Genomic DNA, 20,878 nt, shown 5'->3' on the forward strand with positions numbered 1-20,878 from the left:
AGATGACTCTTGTCAGAAGCCATATGGGAAAGGCAGCTCCTGATCATCACAGCATCTCCACAGTTCTAAACACTCTTTTTCTACATTCACAGCTTTACAAAACACAAACATTTGGAATAAGCCTGGTTGCTTACCTTTAGTCTAGTTTGAGTCATCATCACACAGTACCGCTGCCCCTCTCACAGAACAGAGGTTCACAAATCATGGAATTGCTGCTTTCTTGCCTCACTAGACTGCAGCAACTCCTTTCCCCCTACAAAGGCCCAAACCACAGACTTCCTTTTCCCTGCTCCCTTTTATACCCCTCTGCAGGCCCACCACCCTCCCAGGTGTGAGACTGCCATGGTGAGTGCTGGTTTGTTAACCCTTCCATGGCCACCTGGCAGGAGGAGCCTGTCCTGCCACAAAGGCAGCTCTCCTAGAAAACCAGGGCTTTTAAAGAATTCATCAACAAATCCGGAGGTTTTGAGAGGTAATTTGATGGGGCCCTTGTGGAAAGCTGTCCTGAATGTTACTAAATCAGCAAATGTGCAGCTCAGACTGGGTGCACTGTGCTTGCCTTGCTTTCTGTGTCTTTCTGAATTCCTGACATGTCCAAGAGCCTTCATGTGCTCAATGTTTGTACCTCTCTGAGGTGTAGATTTTCACCAACATCCTTTCCTGTTGATTCCCGTAAGCAGTGCTCCAGCAGTGGTATGTGGAGTGGAAAAATGAATCAATCTGGGCGGTCCCCTTAATGGGTGATCTGTTTTTTAATTTGTGCAAAGGAATTTCTCCAAGGAAACTGTTTGCTTTCTTCCCAAACACTTTGTTACCTAACTCATAGTGGAACAAAACTGTCTCTATAGCTCATCTCAAAGTTGTTTCAACTTGCAGTCCAGTCCCCACATCCTCTGTGTGTTCAGCAGTCCCTGGAAAGCTCCACCCTCCCATCCAGTTAATAACCACGTTAACCCAGGGCCTGATTTTCCCAGTCTCTGCTTTGCCTGCCCAGCAGCGCTTCCTTTCCCCTTGGCTCCCGGCCTTGCGAGCAGCAGTGATTGCTGTGTGTGGAGCCTTTGTGCTCAGCCCAGGACTTGTGGTGCCAAGCAGCCTCTTTGCTCTCTGGAAAGCACAGCATGAGTGTGGGGACAGTCCTCTTCCAGTCCAGCACCTATGGCAAGGAGGGCAGGCTGCTCTGCTGCCTCGGTGAGGGTGCCTCCGAGCCCGGCGTGCGCTTCACAGGTAGGATGCTTGGGGGTGTAATCCTGTCCTGTCCCTCTCCTGTGTTTTTCCAAGTGCTTCAAGGAGGATGAGGTCCTTTCAAATCTGTCTTTGTGTTCTAGTACAAGACCAGGCATAGGAAGGTGTAAGATTGCCAGCTTTTATCAGGACTTTAGGATTAGTGAAATGCTTCTTTTTTATGAGCAGTTACACAGTATTTCAGAAATGGAGACCACTTCAGAACTTAATGTGATTCTGAAATTTAAAATTTAGCATATTCTACCTCCTGCTCTGAGACCAAAGAGATTGGTAATTGGAGTGTTGGGAGCAAGGGTTGGGGACAAAACACCCCTTACATGGTGACTGGATAGGAAAGGGTTCATATCCGGAGAGAAGCAAATGTATTGTGGGAATAAAAAAAGGAAGGAGATGGATGAAGTGTAACCTCCTTGTGTGACTGTGTATGACTTGTTCACTAAGTGATGATGTAAGTTTTCCATTGCATAGGAAACAAAAGTGATAATACAAGATTTATGGTTAGCCTTGAAAAGGAGCTGATATAAAAACAGAATTTCCCAGCTAATTTCCTGACTTTTGGTGTGGACAGAACTCACAAACTATTTGGCTGGAGGGGCATCACTGGTGACACACTTTGGTTATCTCTGTGATGATCATGTTTCACTTCTGTGATGGAGGGTGTAGATCTCACACCATATGGAACAGCATGGGCTGTTATGGAATTAAAACCTGCAAGAAATACTTTTGTATCCTGGTAAAAACCCCTTTAGGTGTTGGGTAACCTTTACAGTTATTGAAGCATTCAAGTTACTTTAACATGAAAGTGAAGGAAGTTAGTGAGACGTGAACTCTTAAAAACATTTAATTTTTAGGTAATGTGATTTTTAGGTAAGCACTTAGGTAAGTGATTGAAGTTTCTCATCAAACATTAACTTCTACTGGCTTTTTTGTACATCAAGAGGGGGTTAAGAACATGTGCCAGCCTCCCAGGCATTCCCAAGAAAGTGGTAGGAGCCCCACATCTGCTTTGACTCCCCACTGCCAGTCCAGCACAGCACGTGTTTCCTTGTGGGCAAGAACTCTTGGTGCTGAACAGGTGGCATTTCTGCTGGCTTCACCTGGCCTGCAGTGGGCTCAGCTGGGCACAGGGCTTGCTGCACCAGCTCTGGAGCTGGGCTGGCCCTGGGCTGCTTAAGGTTATCCATGGGTGCATGGATAAACACTTCGTAGTGTCTGTGGAGCAGGGCTTGGTTGTTCAGTGCATGAACTTTTCTTGCTGGAGAAAGAAACTTAAAGAATGCTTTGACTTAGAATAAATGTTATGTTTTTGTTTAAAGCCTGTCATTGGTTGGCAGATATGTAACTGAAAGGAAGAGGGTAATAACACTGTTAAGGTATTTTGGAGCTGAAAGGTTTTTGGAAACTGCCTGCTTTTGTGTTTGCCCTTTAGCAGAGATGTGAAAGTCAGGGTTTTCATACAGCACATTTGACTTTTTTAAATCATTGAAACCCTCATAACACAAGTCACTTTAAATACGTAAAGAATGTATTATTTAATTAAATACATATTTTTACTCCATAAAGAGAGCTGGATTTAGGAACTGGTGTTCTTTCATGGAGCTTAGTATGCACACATCCAGCCCCAAGAAAATACCGTGGGATGTTGGCAGCCATGCTGTGATGTAGGTGGCTGAGCATTGGGATTTCTTATTTTCCATGATAGCATCCAGTCTGATGGGTTAATATCTTGTAAAACTAATTGCAGTTGAGAGTTAGGAATAAGAAGTGTATGTAAATATTACATCTGCAGGCAGTGCAATCAAGGAACTGGCATTTTGGTGCCTTAGTCTGTGGTCTCCTTTTTGTGCTAGGAGAGCCTTGACAGAAGGCTACTTTTACGTTATTAAGTAACTGCAAGATGAACAGGTTATGCAAGCAGTAGAACTCTGAATAATTACCAGAAATGCAGTAAAAAGCCGCTTAACTACATTTAAAATGGAAACAGAACAAACCTCAACCTCTTACTTTCTCATATACCTACAATGCAGTTTAAAAAAGTACGTTATAGGCTGGAAATTCCCTTAGTCCTTGTTTCCCAGGCTTGACTCTGTCCTGTGACACAGACTTGGCATGTTACTGTGCCTGTTACATGGCACAGGCTTCTTCCTGCTTTGTGTCTCACTGACTTCCCAGTTTTCCTGTCCTGTGCTGCATTTGAGCTTTGTTTCTTTTTCAAGTGCCTCATAGACCAGCTCTTGATTATGAGTGTAAATCTCAGGGGCCTGTGGGGAAGGGGGTAGGAGTAGCCACACACACGTTCTCTGGCATTGTCTGCTTTGAAACATCCCAAGCCTGACTTCTTAGCCCTTCAGAAATGTGCTAAATCAATGACTGTAAAGCAAAGAGAGCCTCTGATGTTTTTAGAGAGATCTTTTTATGTTTAGTGCATTTAATGAAATCTCTTTGCTGTATTCATTGCTCTAAGTAAGTTCAACTAGAGAATTCAGAAATAGATATTGGGACAGGGACTTAGATATCTGTACCATCAGACAAAAGGCATATAACTTTACACCTTCATATGTTTTTGTTCCCTTGAGCAGCCCCCATGTATGAAACCACACCATCACTCTTTTTCTTGTCTTAATACTGAAATTTACTCTACTACACGTCTCTGGAAAACCTCTCCATGAGTTAGAAAGCCAGTGACGGTCTTGACATAGCACTAGCATGAAGCATTCACAGTTTTGTTTCTTAATACAGTTCCTCCTAAAACCCTATGGATTTAGATTGGTTTTAATCATCACAAGAACTGTAGGGCCTTTTTTCTTTTGTTGTTAAAACATGTCTGATTCCTCCCCCCACTCCCTTGTAGTGACAAGTGCATCAGTTCTCCATTGAAACAGCAAAACAGAAATGCTGCTGCTAAACACCCAGCATCACCTGGACTGCCTTCTGTCCCTGTCAGTTTTCCACCTCTGTTTACACAGTCTTGAAATGTATTACAAATCACTGTCATTCCTACATTAATACTGAACCACTTGCTATCCCAATTTATTAATCTCATTTGTGTCATAATTCAGTCTTACCTGTATTTGTAATGTTGGTTTCTGATCCAGGCTATGTCCATCACAAAAACAAGAAGGACAAAACATAAAATTTTGTGAATGAAAGGGTTCCTTCACTACTTCATGTAATTTTAAAAAATGCTTTTAATTGTGCACTAGTTTTTCATCTATGAATGCTTGAACAATTTCAAATAGAGGTATAGATGAAGTATATATAGTATAGTAAATATTAAATAGAAGTTTTATATACATAGCTTGCTACTTGGCTTACAGCCAGGAGTTGGACTCGATGATCCTTGTGGGTCCCTCCCAACTCATTATATTCCCTGCTTCCATAATTAGAATTGTACATAAAGCGATGGCCTCTCCTGTCCTTTCCTCAGAGGCCCTGCACCGCCCCTACGGTTGCGACGTGGAACCCCAGGCACTGAACGAAGCCATCAGATGGAGCTCCAAGGAGAACCTGCTTGGAGCCACTGAGAGCGATCCCAATCTCTTTGTTGCACTTTACGATTTTGTAGCAAGTGGTGACAACACACTCAGCATCACCAAAGGTAAGAGTGGGAGTGTAGAGCAGCTGTGGGCTTGAAAACTTAGCAACAGAAATCAGGAAATGAAATCCTTGCCTGGATAGGATTGGGAATAATGCACGTAGAGAATGGGAATAGTGCATTTAGAGAAGGTGGTTCCCTACAGTGATGGTGGGAAGCAGACAGCCTGTCCCTCGTGGTGCTGGAGGGACACCTGCCGGGCAGTTCTGCTGGGACAGGCACAGTCCAGCCCACTCCTGTGCCAGGCTCCCCACACCACTGGCCCTGTGAGATACCTGCTGTAGGAGGGACAGAGGGAAATGGGTGCATCATAGATCATAGATGGTAACAGAACTTGACAATTTCAACTGGGGGCAGAATCAAGAATTAATCTTGCACAGTCAGAATGATTCTGGTCAGAACTGTTAAGTCATATGTCATTAAGTCATAAAGCTTCAAGGAAACAAATCTCACCTCCAAGGGATGGTGCCTGAAGCTTTACACATTCAATTATCTGTGACTCCAAGTTATCCCTCCAAGAAAACAAAGTCTTCCTAGTCTAATAAGCTGGAGTACAAGAAACTTTTTGAATTCATCTCACTACACTGAATCAGTGAACAGTATCCTAGGCCTTTGCTTTGTAAATACTTTATATGTAGCAGTTTAATTATGATTTCTATTGTTAAGCTACAAACCCAGGCTCAGCTGATGCTGAGTTTCTCTCTCAAGGAGACACAACAGCTTGCACTGTGCTTATTTTGTTTTTTTCTTTCTGGTCACAGGTGAGAAGTTGCGAGTCCTGGGTTACAATCAAAATGGTGAATGGAGTGAGGTACGTTCGAAGAATGGGCAGGGCTGGGTACCAAGCAACTACATCACTCCAGTGAACAGCCTGGAGAAGCACTCCTGGTACCATGGGCCAGTGTCCCGCAGTGCAGCAGAGTATCTGCTGAGCAGCCTCATCAACGGCAGCTTCCTGGTGCGGGAAAGCGAGAGCAGCCCAGGGCAGCTGTCCATCTCGCTCAGGTACGAAGGACGTGTTTACCACTACAGGATCAACACCACCTCGGATGGGAAGGTGAGGACCTCTGGATAATGCTGTGGGGAGAGGAGATGAAGATATTAAGAGGTGGTGCAGAATCTCAAATTGCAGATCCGGTATTAATATAAAAGAAGAGCATGTGTGCCAAGGGTTTGGTGGTAATTCCCCAAACAGCACTTTGGAAAAGGGCAGACAGTTCTTGTCTAGGCTGAAAGTGTCTGGGTAGCAAGGCAGCTGTGGTTGGAGGTAGTGATAGCCTTCCACTGATCCCCTTAGAAGCAGCAGAGCTTTGGTAAGTCAGCATTTTTAACCAAGATCAAGTAGTGGCATGTTGTGTTGAGAGACCTAAGAATTCCGATTTCTAGTCCTGTAAAGCACGAGGCAGGAGACAGCACAGCTCTTAAGTGCTGGCTTATCTGTAGCTGTCTTCTGCAGGTGAAAATCCCACAGGTTAATAGTTACTTACCCAACAAGAAGAGAACAAATATTCTAAAATCCTGATTTTCTCATTTTTTAAAATAAAAATTAGAATGTACCTGTTTTCCAGCATCACTGAAAACTTCCAGCTGCCTTCATTTAAGCAGACTCCTGTTTCTTGCTTACCAGGTCTATGTGACAGCAGAAAGCCGTTTCAGCACCCTGGCAGAGCTCGTGCACCATCACTCGACAGTGGCAGATGGCCTGGTGACAACTCTGCATTACCCAGCACCCAAGTGCAATAAGCCCACCGTGTATGGAGTGTCCCCCATCCATGACAAGTGGGAGATGGAGCGCACCGACATCACCATGAAGCACAAGCTCGGGGGAGGGCAGTATGGAGAGGTCTACGTGGGGGTCTGGAAGAAATACAATCTCACAGTGGCTGTGAAAACGTTAAAGGTGAGTTTTCACATTTCAGGCACTGTTTATTTGGTCACCATTTATGACATGAGTAAGGAAATTTCAGTGTTCTCAGCTACACCTTATGATATGAACATCAGAAAATGGAGTGTGCTGATCTGCATAAAATCCGTGCTTGAGAGCTTTTGATCTGCGAGGTGACCCTATCAAACTTATACCAGTGCATGTGGCTTAGAGACAAATTGTAATTATGGCCCAAAAATTGGAGCTGCATGTCCAAGTCAGACCAGTAGAAATGGTTACAAACACAACTTCCCTTTCTCCAGAGGAGCTGTGGAGGCTTTAAGAAATCAAAGGTGTAGAAAATACCTTCTATAAGCTGTTCTCCACTCCTGAAAGAATTCAGCCTCTCCATTTCTCTTCCTTTTCAAAACCTCGTGTTTGTTTCAACATTGACAACTACAATTCTAAGTGCCCCCTGAGTAACTTAGTTTTTATAGCTATACAGGGGAACTAAGTGATCCTGAGAGTCTTCCTCTCACCAGCCACAACAGCTACCAAATGAGCAAGCCTGGCTCTGCCAGGGTACTGCAGATCAATCTGCAGGACAGCCAGGCAGCTGTTCAGGGCTTTTAATCACAAAATGTACAGTTTGCTTTGGTAAAAGCCAAAACAGCAGAATGGAGACAAAGATGCCATCATTTATATTCAACCTGGATGTGTGGTGTTAACCAGACCTTGGTCATGAAGATAAATGTTCCTTTCTTTCGCCTCTCTGTCTGTCTAGGAAGATACCATGGAGGTGGAAGAGTTCTTGAAAGAAGCTGCTGTGATGAAGGAGATCAAGCACCCAAATCTAGTGCAGTTGTTAGGTCAGTGAAATGTCTTGCTCTTTGTGTTCTTACTTAGTCTTCATTTTGGCAGAAACTTGCCTGGTTTAAATGCAGTGGCAGCTTTTCTGTATTTATATAACTTTACGAATCAGGTCATGTTATGGGGTGGTATTTTTGACAGCTTTATGTAATACTGGAGCTAAGAGACACCAATTTTAAATAAAACATCAAATACAGTCACATTAGTAGACAACTTTGCTGTTGAGGCACGACTGTTATATAAAAGTTTGCAGTATCATCCTCCTGCTGGTTCATGTCCTTGGCCTTAAACATGCTCCAGGGTTCAGGGATCAGGTTCAGATCCCTTCTCTGCTCTGTTAAATCACATTTGCAAAATAATTTTCTGTGACTTATTTTTCTGAGAGAACAGGAAAAAAATTGTAAGAAAATTCAAAGTGAAAGGAAAAATTCTGTTGGAAGCACAACAAATACCATTGTCCATACTTCTCAAATCAGAGACATTTACAGAAAAGGCTGCATTGAAGAAAACAAATTAGCCCATAATTAGGCAGAAGACACCAGATTGCTGCTGCTGTGAGGAACTCTGTGTATCACTAAATAAGTACATGAGATCAAACAACTCAGGACTGGAAAAAATCCACAGGCTTTACATCTTGGCTCTACCCTGTTGTCTCACTGGCAGATGCATGATATGATGATCATTATTAAATAGTTTGCATAGCTGTTAAATCTACATGCACAAAGATTCTTAAGGAGACACCCTAAACCTTTACTAGTGTTTAATTGCCTCTGGATTTCTGGTGCTTTCAGGAGCAGAGCTGTCAAGTCAAGCCTGGGATAAAAGGAGAAATGTGAAGAATGTGAAAGCTTTTTACTAATGGCAACTGTTCTGTTGTCACCCATTTTTAAAAAAGGGCACAGATGAAGTTTGTGCCAGCCCTGTCTGGTTCCAGGAGCAGCTACTCAGAGATTTGTCATCAGAGAGCTGCATTTTTGCTCTTTCTGATGCACAGTGCAGTCGTGCTTTACTCCTGAATGTGTAAAGAGCTACAGGGGGGATCCCAGAGCTGTGACAAGAGTATCCTGTTGCCCTCCTCCTCCGCCTTTACATGCTTTGTACAGTGACTGTAGCAAGGAGTCATCCCAGGAATGTGTGAGAATGCTGCTCTAGGAGCAGGTCCCACCGTGCTGATTCCTTACCCAGCACATGGGAGTGCTTCACATTACTCAGTAGTGACATTTCAGTCTGGAAATCTTGCCAGCTGACAGGTACCCACTTCCAGTTGGCCGCTCCTCAGCTTCATGAAGGCAGAGAGGGGAAGAAAAGCAAATTTTATGTTCATAATTCTCCTTTTTCATTCTGTAATCTTTCAAAGAATGGAACAACTGCTTTATGTATATTATATAGGAATAGTGCTGCTTTCTTAGATGTGTTTCTCTCTATCCATAAAATGGATGGACAGGAAAACAGAGAGAAGCCCTGAGTTTTAAGTTGGGCTGTACTGACCTGGGTCTGTACATGGAAATCTTCACTTTTCCAGAGGAACACTCAGCGGTACAAAATGCAATAAATGCCTGTTAAATCAGGAATAGTGGTGAGAAAGGGGAGCTTTATTCACATGTAGCCTGCTCCTCCCTGGCAGGTGTGTGCACCCTGGAGCCCCCCTTTTACATTGTGACGGAGTACATGCCCTACGGGAATCTGCTGGACTACCTCCGGGAGTGCAACCGCGAGGAGGTCAGTGCTGTTGTGCTGCTCTACATGGCCACCCAGATCTCCTCTGCCATGGAGTACCTGGAGAAGAAGAACTTCATCCACAGGTGGGTGAAGTCATGTTGAGCTGGTGCAGATTCAGATTGCAATGATAAACAGGCCACCAGAATGATGGGCCAGGAATTCCAGCTTTTGGGGAGGTTTCTTCCACAGTTGGGATTCACGCTGGCTTATCCATTGGCTGTGTTGGCTTCAGTACTGCCTTGGAATACTTTCTCCTCAGGACTTTCATAGCAATCTTGTGCCCAACTGTCTGGCAACACCTGTACCCCCTGTGTGCAGACAGTGTCCACCCAAAATCCTGTTTAAGTGCAGATAAAGCCGTGCCATAAACCTGTTACCAGTGTGTGATGAGCTGCTGATCCCATCCTATCCTCAGGAAACATACACTTGGCACCGTAACAGACATCATTACTGAAAACTGAATAGAATTTAAAGAATTAATCCTAATCCTGATTTACCTCATTGCTCCTAAGAATAGGTCTACTCAGTTTCTGACACTGTAGCAAAGCTCACCTTGCCTCTACCTGCTGCATACAGAGAGCACTTCCTGATCCAGGAGAGTGGGGTCCCAAAACTACCTTCATAAGCCCTGCTCCTGCTGCAGTGGTGTCCTTTGTTCCTTTGTACAGGGACCTGGCAGCACGGAACTGCTTAGTTGGAGAAAACCACGTGGTGAAGGTGGCTGACTTTGGCTTAAGTCGACTCATGACTGGTGATACCTACACAGCCCATGCTGGGGCCAAGTTCCCAATCAAATGGACAGCTCCCGAGAGCCTGGCCTACAACACCTTTTCAATCAAATCAGATGTGTGGGGTAAGGAAACTCAACTTCAGTGACCTTTTCTTGTTCATTTTGGTTTTTCATGCCAGCCCAGACAATAACTTGCTTTTTGGCCTAGGCAGAAACCTTTGTGTCACATGCCAGCCCAGAACTTCATGAATCAATAGCATTTTTAGCATGTGATGTTTCCGCCTAAACTGGCCAGAAATACCTGCAAGGAAACAATGCTGTCTCAAGCTGCAGTGAAGGCCACAGAATAATGAACAACACAAGGGCAGACTTATGACCAGGAATTTCGTTTTCCTCTTTTTGCAGCCTTTGGGGTGCTGTTATGGGAAATTGCCACCTATGGGATGTCACCATACCCAGGCATTGACCTCTCTCAGGTGTATGATCTGCTGGAAAAGGGCTATCGGATGGAGCAGCCAGAGGGGTGCCCTCCCAAGGTGTATGAACTGATGAGGGCATGTGAGTATCTTCTTCCAGTTTTGGGGACAAAGCCTGGGAAGGTGGGAGGAATCTGTAATTAACAGCCTGTCTCCAGCAATACCTGATCCCCAGCATGTCAAAGTCAGGGTGGGCTTCAGTTATGAAACAAAAAGGGTGGGGAATGATGAAGGATATTACTGCTTAAAAAGCCTTAAGAAAGTTGACAAAAGCCCAAAAGCTGGGACTTCATGTGATCCTAATGCAAAACAAGCAGAATGCCAGTCACTTTCCAGACCCTATGGTGATACCAGCAGACAGTGCTTCCAGAATATATTCCTCTAGTGCAGATTTCTAACTACAGAAACTATACTTTTCATCATGATACTCTTGTGTAACTTTCCAAGCCCCATTTAGGATCAAGGCACTCTCCTCCTCTTTCCCCCACAGGGTCCACACATCCTTCTTTTGGAAGGGTCAGCCTGAATTTCAGTATTTAAGAGCCTGTGAACAGGATGGTGCCTGGAGCTTTGCACACTCAATCATCTGTGACTGGGCTAGATGTGTTCAGTCCAAGTAGCCAAAATAGCAAATATAGAATTGTCCTTTGCCCAGAAAATTCAAAAAGGGGGATAGGGAAATTAGATTGTAGAGTTGGCAGAGAGCTGGGATTTATAGAATTGGTTCTTCCCAAGATTTGTTTGTGAGATACAGCAGGGTGACTGACTGCTGCCATGAATGTGGCCAGGCATTCACATACTTGTGAATGATTAAAGCCTGTTCAACAGAAGGTCAGAGTCTGACTACTTTCATGTCCTTGGACAGAAGAAACATTCATCTCCCTGTTTTGGGCACTAAGACTTACTTTGCTTTCTGGCATTGCAGGCTGGAAGTGGAACCCACCAGACCGACCTTCCTTTGCTGAGACCCACCAGGCTTTTGAAACCATGTTCCACGACTCGAGCATCTCAGAGGGTGAGAGCTGCTGTTGTTTTGTTCCTGAAACAACACTGGGGATTACCCCCAGAGTGCTGTATCTCATGGATGGGCCCTTAAGGCTCATCTGCTGGCAGTGAGGTTGAAATGTAGCTCCATCCCTTATTCTTTTAGCCATAATTGGGATAAATACATTTTCTTACTTGTTCCACAAATACCGAATAAATTTCAGACACATTCCAGTGCAGGGAACAGTGTCATTTCATTTGAACACTAAGATGCCAAAGAGCTGATTTAAAGAATGTTGTTTCCTCTATCAGAGGAAATCTCATTTTCCAGGCTGAAGAGTGAGGAATAGTAAGTGATGAAGGGAGAGAAAGATGTATGCATATCACAGTCCCTTGCTGACTGCAGCAATTAGGTCATGAAATATTATTCTACCAGCCTCTACTTTTAAAAAAGTGTGCTTTAATCTCTGGATTTTCTGCTTAGCTACTTCTAGGAGCAAATCTCTGCAGCTCAAGTCTGAAATATAATCTATCGAGGTAAATACCGGTGAGGAATGTGATACTATTCAGCAGACAAGCAGAATTGTCAGAGCATTCTGCTCAATTTTAAAATTAAATATGCAACTGATCCATCAACTTCCCTGCTACAGAGAAAACACACCAGATGGAATTTTACCAGTGAGGATCTATAATAGGCACATTCAGTGGCCATACAAATGCCAAGTTGGGTGTGGCCAGGAGGTTGTGGGGGTTTTTCTGTGTTTGTTTTCTTTTTGTTGACCTATTGTTGACATGCAATCTTCATTTCTTTATCTAGGGGATTGCAGTGCTTTGCCTCAAGCAAAGCAACTTAGATCCAGATCCAGGCAGGACACAACTTTGGGGGTGCATCAGTAGGAGGCACCTTGATTAAAAACAGACAAATGCATCCAGTGCTGCCTTTAGGTCTTCAGCAGCCTTTAGTAGACCCCCTGTAAATATCCTATCACTGGATCCTACCACTTTTTTTTTGGACTGAATTTATAAAGATGTAAATGAGTTTGAAATCATTATGAAAAACATCTGACCCTGAATACCTCTAGACTTGAACGAAGACTAAATCCATAAATTATGTATTTCTCAGTCATGGATCTCTTCCTGCTAGTCTGTGTTTGCAGTAAAGACCCAGAGTTGGTTTTTTTTTCCCTCTTCCTTTCTGATCTCTGTTTTGACTATTCCCTTTTTTTCCTTACAGAGGTAGCAGAGGAGCTTGGAAGAACAGCCTCGTCCTCATCCATAGTTCCTTACCTGCCCCGCTTACCCATGCTTCCTTCCAAGACGAGAACGCTGAAGAAGCAGGCAGAGAACAAGGAGAACATTGAAGGAGCACAGGACACTGTGGAGCACTCGGCGTCCAGCTCAGCACCAGGTGTGGGCACAGAGAAGCAGTGAGGCCCCGTGCTCTGGGTGCGAATTCCCAGAGAAACAAAGAACAACATGACACAGGCATGCTTTGTGCTGCTGTGTCAGTTATTTAACAGCAAATAGAAAACACTGTAGTTTTTTCAATGTTCTTTTAGTAAATCCCATTTTATTTTTCCTTTGAAATTCAGTTTTGCTGCTCCTTTTTGAATGATAGCTTCAAAACTAAAGTTAACAGCGCAGCAAGAGATTCTTGCCTATACCTAGGGTATTTGGAAAGGAGCAGAAAATTACTGGAAGGGAGCAATAAACTGAAAGAAAAGAGTAACTCTTTTCTGATCTCTCTGCAAAGCGGCCTTCTCAGTATAGACAACACACAAGTCACATGCAGAAATGGAAAAAAGTAAAGAAAAAATAAAATACCAGTGCTCGCTTCTTCCCTCACTCTATCTCTGCAGCACCTGGGCAGGTAGATACACCAGGTCCATAAAACCCAATGCAGTGCAGGGAGGTGGAAATGGAAATAGATTGTCCAGATTGACCCCTGTTTCTTCTGCCCAGGTTTCATCAGAAGCACACAGCCAACAGGCGGGTCCCCCGCACTGCCCCGCAAGCAGAGGGACAAGTCCCCCAGCAGCCTCCTGGAGGATGCCAAAGAGACCACGTTCACCAGGGACAGGAAAGGGGGCTTCTTCAGCTCCTTCATGAAGAAGAGGAATGCTCCCACGCCTCCCAAGCGCAGCAGTTCCTTCCGGGAGATGGAGAACCAGCCCCATAAGAAATACGAGCTGACGGGTAACTTTTCCTCTGTTGCTTCCCTGCAGCACGTGGACGGGTTCTCCTTCGCTCCCACGCAGCAGGACACGAGCCTGGCACCCCCCAAGTGCTACGGAGGGAGCTTTGTGCAGAGGACCTTCTACAGCGAGGAGGGCACTGGGCCCAGCAGTGCTGGGGGTGTGAGCACTGGTGGAGGGTGGTCGGGCATCACTGGCTTCTTTACGCCACGCTTGATTAAAAAGACGCTGGGTTTAAGAGCAGGAAAACCCACTGGCAATGAAGAAGCTTCAAAGCCTTTTCCAAGGTCAAACTCTACATCTTCCATGTCCTCAGGGCTTCCAGAGCAGGATAGGATGGCAATGACCCTTCCCAGAAATTCCCAGAGGTCAAAAATTCAGCTGGAACGGACTGTGTCCACCTCCTCCCAGCCCGATGAGAGCACAGGGAGGGCCAGTGACCTGATACCCAAAAGGTTTGATGAAGGCCCTGCTTTGACCAGAGAGAGACCAAAAGCAAAACTCTTGCCAAGGGGTGCCACTGCACTCCCTTTCCGAACTCCCTCCGCATCGGAAGAAAAGGAGGGTCCAGGGCTAGTGGCTGCTCCTAAGGGCAAAGAAAAAAACAGTGGCTCACGACAAGGGGCCCTTGAGGATGGCGAGAGGCCGGGGTGGTCATCTCCGGTAAAGGCTGCAGCAATACTTCCAACCACTCACAACCACAAAGTGCCAGTCCTAATCTCACCCACTCTAAAACACACTCCAGCAGACGTGCAGCTCATTGGCACAGACTCTCAGGGTAATAAATTTAAGCTCTTATCTGAGCATCAGGTCACTTCTTCCGGCGACAGGGACCGGCCCAGACGGGTAAAACCAAAGTGTGCTCCACCTCCACCACCGGTGATGCGGCTCCTCCAGCAGCCAGCTGCCTGCTCGGATGCAGCAGAAGAGCTGAGCAGCGTAGCGGGAGCGCAGCACGGACTGGAATCCAATGAAGGGAGTAAGAAGGCAGCAGCAGCAGCAGCACCTGTTGGTGGAAAATCTGGGAGGCCCGTGATGCCTCCGCCCCAAGTGCCTCTGTCATCGTCTTCCACCTCCCCAGTGAAAATGGCCAACGGCACGGCCGGCGCCAAGGTGGCGCTGAGAAAGACCAAACAGGCGGCCGAGAAGATCCCCGCAGACAAGATCAGCAAGGAGGCGCTGCTGGAGTGCGCGGATCTCCTCTCGAGCGCCATCGCCGAGCCCACGCCCAACAGCCAGCTGGTGGACACGGGGCACCAGCTGCTGGATTACTGCTCAGGCTACGTGGACTGCATCCCCCACACGCGCAACAAATTTGCCTTCCGGGAAGCCGTGAGCAAACTGGAACTCAGCCTGCAGGAGCTGCAGGTGTCCTCGACAGCTGCTGGCGTCCATGGGGCAAACCCCGTCCTTAATAACTTATTGTCATGTGTCCAAGAAATCAGTGATGTGGTGCAAAGGTAGCTACTGTCAATCTGGGTAAGAGAAACACACACAGGGAGGGCGGGACTGTTTTTCTGTACTGATGCTTTCAAAAGGAAAGACTGATACTTGAGTATGTGAAGTACCTCAGATCACTGAGTTCTCCTCACGTTTACAGGTTCATCTCAAAAAATTGGGGATGGAGAGGGTAGATTAAAGCTGGAAGGGGCAGAACATCAAGGATCTGTCCCTACCTAGTCAGGCTGATCTGCTTGGTATGGCGAGAGAAAGAAAGTTCCTTCTCCTCCCCTGGAGAGGCAGGAGAACCAATGGCAGGTTCTCCCTCTGGGCAGGATGGTGGTGACAGCCAGAGTTGTGGGGTGGCTGCAGCTGCCTGGCTGCACAGATCCTGCCCTGGCTGCACTCACCTGTGCTTCGCTGTCCTGACAAGGCCAAGGAAAGGCACTGGGGCTCTGCTGGTACCAACGGCAGAGCAGCCGGAGCGGCTCCGGAGGGGAGTCGTGTGCAGCTGGGGGAAAGGTCTAATGCACTGACAGTATTCAGAGCTGCTGGAGGTGGATGCACTGGTCTGCATGGCTTGACTTCCACAGCGCTGTTGCTGCTGTAATGAGAACTGCAAGATTAGTTAATATATGAAACTGTCCCTTTTCCCTCCTGTCCACCTCATCCACCACGTTCTCATCGTCATTGTATTGGAAGCGTCAGGGATGCTGGGCAGGCTTACCACTGGAATTCCCTCTTCCCACCACACAGCCTTCACTCAGCTGATACCTATTTCTAGTGGTCTAGCACAGGTGCTGCTTGATGGTCATTTTTGAGTAGTTTGGGGCTCTTGCACAACTTGCCAGTGTTGTTGTTGGGGTGGGTGGGTTCTTTTTTTAAGCTCTAGATTGTTTTTAACTTGTTACCAGGTTGACTCCCCGGTTCAGTTTGATCACCGTGAGGACCCATGGTAGGTAAGGCAGAGCCTCTGCTCCCCCTGGCTGTTCTCCACGTTCTCCACACAGTCTCAGCACTGCAGGGCCAGCTGGAGAACCAGGAAGTACAGCCCAGCCTGCCCACCAGATGTCCTTACTGCTGCAGGATTCCCTGGACCTGTCCCTAACCCTTCACACTGCCAGATTCCTGGGATTTGTTCTGATGCTTACTTGTCTCACAGGCTTCCAGCTTCCCTGCATCCCAAGGTGATAGAGTATGGCAGCACAGAGGGAAACACCACAGGCATCTCCATGTATTTATTCCTGTATTTTAAAGGCTAGACCAGAATCCTTCGCTGTGCTGTAGGGCACGTGCACATAACCTGTGCACTCCCCTGCCTGAGGCGTGGCAACAAAAACTGTGGCTCTACCTTGAAGGGCTCCCAATGTGTCTCGAATGCCTTCTAACAGCCCCAGAATGAGAGCAGTGAGTGGCTGGCATTGTCATCCTTGGTCCTGGTGCTGTTGGCAGGCTGCTGTGGCCTCAAAAAGCTTGTCTGTGTCTACACACAACTCCCCAGGGTGTAAACGTACTGGCAAGTAGGAAGAGCTCAGTTGCTGGTTTGTGAGAGGAAAGGAAACAGGCCTGAAACCTGGCTCCAAATACACCTTACCTGCATGCTGCTGCTCACTTCACACTGCTGGTGATTGAGGTTCTTGCTTGCTTTGCACCTTAAGTTTTTGTTAGTTTTTTGGGGTTTGTTTTGTTTTGTTTTGTTTTTTTAGGTTAAAATGCTTTTTAAACTTGTTTTTCAAGTGTGGCTGTGCTGCTTTTAGTCTGAGCAGTCAGAGTGGAACTGTGGCACAGGTGTGACTTTAGAAGATGGGCACTTCTGTTTCTGTCTAGAAGCCTCCACCTCCATGTTGGTGTTTGGAAGCAGGCTCGGTGTCTCAGCAAGTGTCCCTGTTTTTTCCACAGAGCATAGCAAGACAGGCCTGAAAAAAATCTTTAGAAATGGGTTGGTATCTGAGAATCCTCATTTCATTACTGGTCTGAGCTAAGCAAAGTTGTTTCAGGGTGCTTGGAGGCTGAGCAGAGGAGCAGCATGTGAGGTACAATGGACCAGTGAAGTGGTGAGGGGGAGAAAGAACCAAGCAATCCCTTGTGCTGCACATCCTGATCCCCTGCAGCCCTCGGGGCTGTCCCGAGGCACTTCCACAGGCAGAGTACCAACCCCTTATCTGGTAGACTTTACTGAGGGCTTTTGTGGTTTACCTTATCTCTCTCAGTCATCTCCATGGAAGGTGTGCATCCAAACTAACTGCCTTTGGAAAGGTGACCTGCAAAGGGAAGGTGGCTTGAGGCATTGCTTCACATGGTCTGTCAGACAATCAGAAGGATTTAGAAAGTGGGGGGGCTCTCTTCTTCGGGGCAGAAGGGCAGGCCTTGCTTACCCTGGCAGACCATCACATGGTTCCATCATTGTACTGCTGCTCAGTCTGGGACAAATGGGCTGGAACTGAAGGGATTCCAAGGGAAAGGAATTTTAACCAGAACATTTTAAAGCTTAGCCCAGTTCTGATGAGTATTTTGAAAGAAGCCTTTTTTTTTTTTTTCCCTAAATGCCAGTCTTCCAGAAAAGCTACAGGAAAAGTGATAGAACAGCAATATGGAATTTGTAACTACTAGAACTCCCCTCTTGCAGCCCTTTCTGAAGAAAGCAGCTGTGTCCCAATGAACATTGGCCATCCCCACTTCCTTTCAGATGTTCCATTTTCTCCTTGCACCACAGCAGAGATGGGCAATGGGACAGGGCAGCATCCAACTGCTTTTCCAGAGTCACAGAATGGCTGAGGTTGGAGGGACCTTTGGAGCTCACCTGGTCCAAACACTCCACCCAAGGAGGGCCACCAAGAGTTACCTCTGAGGACCATGTCCAGCTTTTGGGCATCCAAGCACTGAGACTCTACAACCTCTGTGCCCAACACAGGAGCCCATTTAGTTCTGACCCCTCCTGTGGTCCAAAAACGAAGTCCAGTGGAATTTGGGGATTGACCTGTTGTAACTCTCATAGAAAGTATTTTCTCTGCTCTTACCTATCATCTAACACCAGGTTGGTAGATTAGGGCAGAGGTAGTGCTGACTTGACACTTTTTTTTCCCCTCCTAAATTGAAGGTTGCAGAATTTCTGGGACTTCTGCTGCCCTAGGGTGTTTTATTCCCAAACTGCAATGTTCCCCTGCCCCTGGCAGGATAGCAAAAGGATGTTATCTGGGAAAGCTGGTTCTGCTGTAAATTACCATCCAGTTGTTCTTCCTTCCACAGCTGCTCCTAAAACTTTTACCATTCCCTTTCCCTTTAGCTAGGTCTGGCTTTCTCTTCAGCCTTAAAGGTCTCCAGTGTGGCCAATTCTCTGTTTTCTGCCAGATGTGCCAAGGAATGTGTGGGTGCTGACACCCCATTATTTGTCCCAGTGAAGAGCACTTCATGCTCCGTGGTTTGGGGCAAGGGACAAGGCATAAATCCTGTTGTTCCTTTTCCTCAGCACTGTCAGACAGCTGTGGGGGCACAGCTGGAGCTGGGCTCTTGCACTGCTGTGGGCCAGAATTTAAAGCAGTCATCTTTGCCAGGGGGATGGCACCCACAGGCCTGGTACTGCCCAGCACAAAGCACAGAGTGAGCTCAGGGGGGCACTTTCTCTTCCTACCACTGTGGGAATTAGCTGACTCACAGGTGCAATTCTCTCTTCTTCCTGCACTGTGCACCCTTCTTAACCCCAAAGCAGTGCACTTGATTTAGTCATGTTCTTCATTAGTGTGGGCAGGGGTGAAGCTGAGCTAAGGGTCTGGGTCTTGGGGCTGCACCAAATTTAGGCAGTGGGAAAGGGGAATTGAAGGGAGCAGAATTGCTGATGCAGAACACAGCAGGGGGAGAGAGAGAGAGAGAGGGGAGGGCTGTTCTTGTCCGCCTCAGGACGTTTCTCCTGGGTGCCACTGGCCTTGTGTCTGTGAGACACAGCCAAACACAAGTGTTGACATCTGCCAGGGTGCTACTGCAGGGGTTGTGGGGCACAGGGAACCAAACCCCACAGTGGAGACAGAGCAGCCCCTCCACATCAGGCAGAGGTGTGGGGTGTGCAGCCACAGAGCAATCCCAACCCTCGTGTCCTACCACTTACCTGAGGCAGGCTGTTCTTCTGGGCCATCCACAGTGTGACAGGCACGAGTGACTCCAGAGGATGGTGGCTACAAAACCATCAGGACACACTCAGCTCAGCTCTGCTGCTCATCAGGAGCTGGCAGGGAGACTGAAAGGCAGAGACTGCAGCACCTGTGGAAACCTCCCAGGGCACTGTCCAGCAGGGCTGTGTGCTGGGGTTGTGCTGCAGATCCCTGGAGTGCAGAACAAAGCCCTCAGCCCATTCTCTGGAGGCAGGAAACAGGAGGTTCTGGGACACTGACTTGTTTCTCACAGCTCCACGCTAAGCAATGTCTGTACCAAAGGAGGTCGTTCTTCCCCAAGTGTCTGTTGTGCACGGGAGGTGGAGCCTGCTCGGCTCCCATGGCACTGTTTGTATTGGTATTGAGGGCAGGAATGGATTGAAATGAAACACGTTAATCACCAATCACTCTTAGCAGAGTTGTCAACTGTTTTTTTGTTTTTTAATTGTTATTGTAATATATTTTGGTTGTTTTTCTAATTTAATTCTCTCACTATCGTCTGACTGTGAACTGCGAACAGTGTTAAACTTGATGTAAATAAGGCCCTTGAAAGGGCCTCTTTGCCTGTCGTTCCACAAAGTTTTGCCAATTTGCATTTTGTTTTAAATAAAGGTTGCAATATTTTATTGGCAAAAACCACTTGAGTAGACACTGTCTTGTTTTTTTCACTTAATCAATATTCAAAGCTGCTCAGTCCTAACAAGAAGCTCATTCATTTGGGTAGAAGAAATCATTAAAAAGAGAATTTAATTCCAGCAGGTTGCAAAAAAAAGCAGTATCTTTATTTATGCAGTATCTGTTTAGAACCAAACCGTTGCCCTGGCCTGGTCAGAGAGCACCTCTTGCTGATCAGAGCTCACCCAAGTGTGACACACACATTTGTGACCCAGCAAAGCACAGCTCTTGCCTCGCCCTCCTCAATGTCACCACCTCCCTCAGAGCTGCTCCGTGCCTGCCTCAAACAGTCCCCACCGCCCTCCTGCCACCCCAGCCTGTGGCAGCCTAACCCAGCTGAACACTTCTTGACATTTATTAAAAGTCCCAGGTTATCCTGGCTGACACAACCTTTTGGCAACTAACCTTCAGCCAACAGCTTGCTAAACTTTCTGCCCAGGTGACCAAACACAACCCCAGTTGTGTCCTGTGAGGCAGCAGCCTCCCTGCCCCTGCCCTGATGTTTCCCAGGTTTATGACACCTGAGATTAACCATAAACCAAGTCTCAGAAATGCCTGATCACACACGCTGGCACAGCCTGAAGATCCATTCCACACAGCTGCACTGTGAGCAGTGGGAAAACAGCTGGCTCATCTCTGCCTTGGACTATGAAGCCTGTTAGGTAACGGAGCCAGCGTGCCCGGAGGGAAGCAGGACTCAAAGTCTGCAGGGCTCGGACGTGTCTGTCTGGTCAATCTTTCCCAGAGGTCGTGCTGCTCATCACTGGCACCACAAAATGGGTCAAAGCTTAAAATAGACCAAAGGTCCCCCCATGGGGGTGGCTGGGAAGCCAAGCCCTGTCCTTGGCAGGTGCTGTTTCACTCCTCGCCAGCACAGCCCTGTTGGAAGGGAGTTTTGACCCAGAGGTCAGAGAGTGATTCCAGTAACACTGATGAAATTTTTTGG

At 46.7% G+C, this 20,878-nt stretch overlaps 1 protein-coding gene across 5 annotated transcripts in view; it reads left to right on the forward strand.

Moving 5' to 3' along the window:
• The window catches only part of ABL2 (ABL proto-oncogene 2, non-receptor tyrosine kinase), a 45,852-nt gene extending 25,055 nt beyond the window's left edge, over positions 1 to 20,797 (forward strand). For 2 of the 5 annotated variants that reach the window (XM_088060753.1, XM_088060754.1), the window contains exons 2-11: positions 4,670 to 4,840; positions 5,599 to 5,894; positions 6,465 to 6,737; positions 7,486 to 7,570; positions 9,196 to 9,373; positions 9,959 to 10,143; positions 10,426 to 10,578; positions 11,422 to 11,511; positions 12,715 to 12,888; positions 13,443 to 20,797. In XM_088060753.1, coding sequence (XP_087916879.1) covers positions 4,670 to 4,840; positions 5,599 to 5,894; positions 6,465 to 6,737; positions 7,486 to 7,570; positions 9,196 to 9,373; positions 9,959 to 10,143; positions 10,426 to 10,578; positions 11,422 to 11,511; positions 12,715 to 12,888; positions 13,443 to 15,139 — 3,302 coding nt within the window. In that variant the 3' untranslated portion in view covers positions 15,140 to 20,797. Of the gene's footprint in view, positions 1 to 1,033; positions 1,225 to 4,669; positions 4,841 to 5,598; positions 5,895 to 6,464; positions 6,738 to 7,485; positions 7,571 to 9,195; positions 9,374 to 9,958; positions 10,144 to 10,425; positions 10,579 to 11,421; positions 11,512 to 12,714; positions 12,889 to 13,442 lie in introns of those variants that run through there. The other 3 variants (XM_088060756.1, XM_088060755.1, XM_005528702.3) reach the window with 3 other exon arrangements.
• The last annotated feature ends 81 nt before the right edge of the window (positions 20,798 to 20,878 follow it).

This window comes from Pseudopodoces humilis, chromosome 10, assembly GCF_049639895.1.
Source record: "Pseudopodoces humilis isolate 2021_Gansu_Grassland_sample_001 chromosome 10, ASM4963989v1, whole genome shotgun sequence".
In the NCBI taxonomy this organism is placed as follows: Eukaryota; Metazoa; Chordata; class Aves; order Passeriformes; family Paridae; genus Pseudopodoces; species Pseudopodoces humilis.